General features: G+C 50.6%; 1 protein-coding gene across 1 annotated transcript in view; it reads right to left on the bottom strand.

Moving 5' to 3' along the window:
- Positions 1–5,000, bottom strand: part of LOC132967116 (uncharacterized) — a 34,966-nt gene that overhangs the window by 4,351 nt on the left and 25,615 nt on the right. The window contains exons 21-24 of the mRNA XM_061033969.1: positions 4,108–4,150; positions 1,214–1,835; positions 823–1,125; positions 232–426 (exon numbers count right to left, since the gene is read on the bottom strand). Coding sequence (XP_060889952.1) covers positions 232–426; positions 823–1,125; positions 1,214–1,835; positions 4,108–4,150 — 1,163 coding nt within the window. The remainder of the gene's footprint in view (positions 1–231; positions 427–822; positions 1,126–1,213; positions 1,836–4,107; positions 4,151–5,000) is intronic.

Raw genomic sequence — 5,000 nt, 5'->3', positions numbered from 1 at the left:
AGATAGACAGATTGAGACAGGTGAGACAGATTGAAGCAGATGAGACAGACAGGTGAGACAGACAGCTGAGACAGATTGAGACAGGTGAGACAGACAGGTGAGACAGATGGAGACAGGTGAGACAGATTGAACCAGGTGAGACAGACAGGTGAGACAGACAGCTGAGATAGATTGAGACAGGTGAGACAGACAGGTGATACGGATAGTGAGATGTGAGACAGGTAAGCGTACCTGCAGGAAGTCCTTGAGCACAGGTGTGACGGCGACCTGGAGTGGCTGCAGGCGACTGGAGCATCCTGACGGGATGAAGACGACGTCTGTGGAGGACAACGAGTCTCTGAAGTCGTCTGTCAGGTGACCCTGATGTACGTCCACCATCAGGACAGACTCACTGTTACACTGTGAGGTCACAAGGGGGCGCCACACCTGCACACACACACACACACACACACACACACACACACACAGGACAGGTGAGCAGGATGTCACATCACCAGGGGATTTCACAATAAGAGCGTGAGGAACAGGGGATTTCACAATAAGAGCGTGAGGAACAGAGGATTCCACAATAAGAGCGTGAGGATTTCACAATAAGAGCGTGAGGAACAGAGAATTTCACAATAAGAGCGTGAGGAACAAGGGATTTCACAATAAGAGCTTGAGGAACAGAGGATTTCACAATAAGAGCGTGAGGAACAGAGGATTTCAAAATAAGAGCGTGAGGAACAGGGGATTTCACAATAAGAGCGTGAGGAACAGAGGATTTCACAATAAGAGCGTGAGGAACAGGGGATTTCACAATAAGAGCTTGAGGAACCGGACCTTGTTGATCCAGATCTCGTGGCGTTCCTGGTCGGTGAATCCTTCCCGTCGTGCCTCCAGCAGGACGTTGTCAGGAAAACCTTCGGGAACATGTGAGGGGTTTCCCCCGAAGAACAGGAGGGGCGGCAGGAACGCTCCAGTAGACAGGGCGGACAGGACCACGTTGAAGACGGGTTTGTCCCCCGAGGAGGCGAGCAGCGTGAAGGCCGAAGAGTCGTGGACGGAGAACTTGAGAGGGTCGATGAAGACGCAGAACTCATCCATGCAGCCCAAAGACTCAGGAGGAAGATGGCCGCCGAGGATCTGAAGACAAATCAAAGTGTGAGCGATCGTCTCTCTCTGAACATTTAAAAACACCTGAAGAAGAGTCTCAGGTGTTTTGACCTCTGACCTGTTCAGACAGTCCGAGTATGAAGGCGCGGCTCCGGTCTCTGACGCTCCTCGGCAGTCTTCCTCGTTGGTGTTTGAAGCCGGCGGTGTGTACGGGCTGCAGGCTGAGCTCGTGTCTCAACAGGAAGTCCACGCTCCAGCTGTAACGCTCCATCAGGCCGCTGTCCTCTCCCAGAGCCGCCCTCGCCGTCTGCAGCAGGACGTCTCTGCTCACCTCCAGCTGCTGCTCCCTCTGACCCAGCACCCACAACGCCACCTTCTCCGTCCTCCACAGCCACTTCCTGTCCGACAGCTGGCGCTCCTGCTGCCAGATCCAGGAGGCGATGGTGAGAGGAGGCGTGTGGGATGTGAGGGCGGCGTGATGGACGCCATGACACAGAGCGAGGAGGACCACGGAGAGCTGGGAGCAGGACAGAGGAGACGCCCCAGCTCTCACCTGGCCAGCTCTCACCTGGCCAGATCTCTGACGGGGACCCAGGAAAGTGATGGTCATGACGGGGGGGGAGGAGAGGGGGGAGGGGGAGGAGAGCAGTTTGACTGACAGCTGGGTAGAGGAGTGGGCGTGTCCAGAGGGTCCAGAGGGGAGGAGGTGGAGGGGGATGAAGGCTCCCGATGGTTTCACACTGCGAGGGAAGAACAGGAAGTGATGTGAGGAAGACCAGGAAGTGATGTAAGGAAGACCAGGAAGTGATGTAAGGAAGAACAGGAAGTGATGTAAGGAAGAACAGGAAGTGATGTAAGGAAGAACAGGAAGTGATGTGAGGAGCACAAGGAGAGAAGAAGTAAAGCCCGGATTCCACCTAGCTCTGGTTTGGTTCAGTGAGTGTGTTCAGAGTGTGTGTGTGTGTGTGTGTTCAGAGTGTGTGTGTGTGTGTGTTCAGAGTGTGTGTGTGTGTGTGTGTTCAGAGTGTGTGTGTGTGTGTGTTCAGAGAGTGTGTGTGTGTGTGTGTGTGTGTTCAGAGTGTGTGTGTGTGTGTGTGTTCAGAGTGTGTGTGTGTGTGTGTGTGTTCAGCGTGTGTGTGTGTGTGTTCAGAGTGTGTGTGTGTGTGTGTTCAGAGTGTGTGTGTGTGTGTGTGTTCAGAGTGTGTGTGTGTGTGTGTGTGTTCAGAGAGTGTGTGTGTGTGTGTGTGTGTGTGTGTGTGTTCAGAGTGTGTGTGTGTGTGTGTTCAGAGTGTGTGTGTGTGTGTGTTCAGAGTGTGTGTGTGTGTGTGTTCAGAGAGTGTGTGTGTGTGTGTGTTCAGAGTGTGTGTGTGTGTTCAGAGTGTGTGTTCAGAGTGTGTGTGTGTGTGTTCAGAGTGTGTGTGTGTGTGTGTTCAGTGTGTGAGTGTGTGTGTTCAGTGTGTGTGTGTTCAGAGTGTGTGTGTGTGTGTTCAGAGTGTGTGTGTGTGTGTTCAGAGTGTGTGTGTGTGTTCAGAGTGTGTGTGTGTGTGTGTGTGTGTGTTCAGTGTGTGTGTGTGTGTGTTCAGAGTGTGTGTGTGTGTGTGTGTGTGTGTGTTCAGAGTGTGTGTGTGTGTGTGTGTGTGTGTGTTCAGAGTGTGTGTGTGTGTGTGTGTGTGTGTGTGTGTGTGTGTGTGTTCAGAGTGTGTGTGTGTGTGTTCAGTGTGTGTGTGTGTGTGTGTGTGTTCAGAGTGTGTGTGTGTGTGTGTGTGTGTGTTCAGAGTGTGTGTGTGTGTGTGTGTGTGTGTGTTCAGAGTGTGTGTGTGTGTGTGTGTGTGTGTGTGTGTGTGTGTTCAGAGTGTGTGTGTGTGTTCAGAGTGTGTGTGTGTGTTCAGTGTGTGTGTGTGTGTGTGTGTGTGTGTGTTCAGAGTGTGTGTGTGTGTTCAGAGTGTGTGTGTGTTCTGAGTGTGTGTGTGTGTGTGTGTGTGTTCAGAGTGTGTGTGTGTGTTCAGAGTGTGTGTGTGTGTGTTCAGAGTGTGTGTGTGTTCTGAGTGTGTGTGTGTGTTCAGAGTGTGTGTGTGTGTGTGTGTGTTCAGAGTGTGTGTGTGTTCAGAGTGTGTGTGTGTGTTCAGAGTGTGTGTGTGTGTGTTCAGAGTGTGTGTGTGTTCAGAGTGTGTGTGTGTGTTCAGAGTGTGTGTGTGTGTGTGTGTGTTCAGAGTGTGTGTGTGTGTGTGTGTGTCTGTTCAGTGTGTGTGTGTGTGTGTTAAGTGTGTGTGTGTGTGTGTGTGTTCAGAGTGTGTGTGTGTTCAGAGTGTGTGTGTGTTCAGAGTGTGTGTGTGTGTGTCTGTGTGTGTTCAGAGTGTGTGTGTGTGTGTGTTCAGAGTGTGTGTGTGTGTGTGTGTGTGTGTGTGTGTGTACCTGTAGTGTGTGTGTGTGTGTGTTCAGAGTGTGTGTGTGTCTGTGTGTGTTCAGAGTGTGTGTGTGTGTGTGTGTGTGTGTGTGTTCAGAGTGTGTGTGTGTACCTGTAGTGTGTGTGTGTGTGTGTTCAGAGTGTGTGTGTGTCTGTGTGTGTTCAGAGTGTGTGTGTGTGTGTGTGTGTTCAGAGTGTGTGTGTGTGTCTGTGTGTGTTCAGAGTGTGTGTGTGTCTGTGTGTGTTCAGAGTGTGTGTGTGTGTGTGTGTGTTCAGAGTGTGTGTGTGTACCTGTAGTGTGTGTGTGTGTGTTCAGAGTGTGTGTGTGTCTGTGTGTGTTCAGAGTGTGTGTGTGTGTGTGTGTGTGTGTGTGTGTGTTCAGAGTGTGTGTGTGTACCTGTAGTGTGTGTGTGTGTGTGTTCAGAGTGTGTGTGTGTCTGTGTGTGTTCAGTGTGTGTGTGTGTGTGTGTGTGTGTGTGTGTGTGTGTGTGTGTTCAGAGTGTGTGTGTGTGTGTGTGTGTGTGTGTGTGTTCAGAGTGTGTGTGTGTCTGTGTGTGTTCAGAGTGTGTGTGTGTGTGTGTGTGTGTGTTCAGAGTGTGTGTGTGTACCTGTAGTGTGTGTTGTTCTTCTTTGCTCTTCTGTCTCTCGTCTCTGAAACAAACAGTTGGATGTTTAGAGACAGGAGAAGGTGAAGTGAGGGTCAGGGATTAGGAGTTAGGGTTTAGGGGTCAGGAGTTAGGGTTTAGGGGCCAGGGGTTAGGAGTTAGGGTTTAGGGGTTAGGAGTTAGGGTTTAGGGGTCAGGGTTTAGGTGTTATGGGATAGGAGTTAGGGTTTAGGGCTCAGGGGTTAGGAGTTAGGGTTTAGGGGTCAGGGTTTAGGGGTCAGGAGTTAGGTGTTATGGGATAGGGTTTAGGAGTTAGGGTTTAGGGGTCAGGGTTTAGGAGTTAGGGTTTAGTGGTCAGGAGTTAGGGGATAGGGTTTAGGAGTTAGGGGTTGTGTGTGAGTGTTGTTTATACTGTAACGATGTGATTGGAGGAGAACACCTCTCTTATTCTGAGACAGAACTGAAGATTATTTATAGAACTCTGGCGCCATCTAATGTCCATCACATGGTACAGCAGCACAAACACAGAGCATGAGATATAACAGGAAGTGTTCTCCTGACAGCTTCCTGTTCTATCTGATGCTGTATGGACAGAGAGGAGGAGGTTTGATGAACTTCTACTGATGAAAGAACGCTCAGCTGCTCAAATCAGTTCAAATCTTCTTCCTCCTAAATGTAACCAATCAGAGAGCGCCTCAGTGGGTCAAATCTATGGAGCTATTATTGTGGACAATTTATTTGAATATGCGTACACAGATGAATGTGTAAACTACCGCCCCATAAACAACGCCGCCGGGCAGGCATCCCGGGCTACCTGGTTGATCCTGCCAGTAGCATATGCTTGTCTCAAAGATTAAGCCCACACACGGCCGGTACAGCGAAACTGTGTTTGGCTC

This window comes from Labrus mixtus, unplaced genomic scaffold (genome assembly GCF_963584025.1).
Source record: "Labrus mixtus unplaced genomic scaffold, fLabMix1.1 SCAFFOLD_136, whole genome shotgun sequence".
In the NCBI taxonomy this organism is placed as follows: domain Eukaryota; kingdom Metazoa; phylum Chordata; class Actinopteri; order Labriformes; family Labridae; genus Labrus; species Labrus mixtus.
The sequence above is the reverse complement of the archived record's forward strand: the minus strand, read 5'-3'. Positions and strand labels throughout refer to the sequence as shown.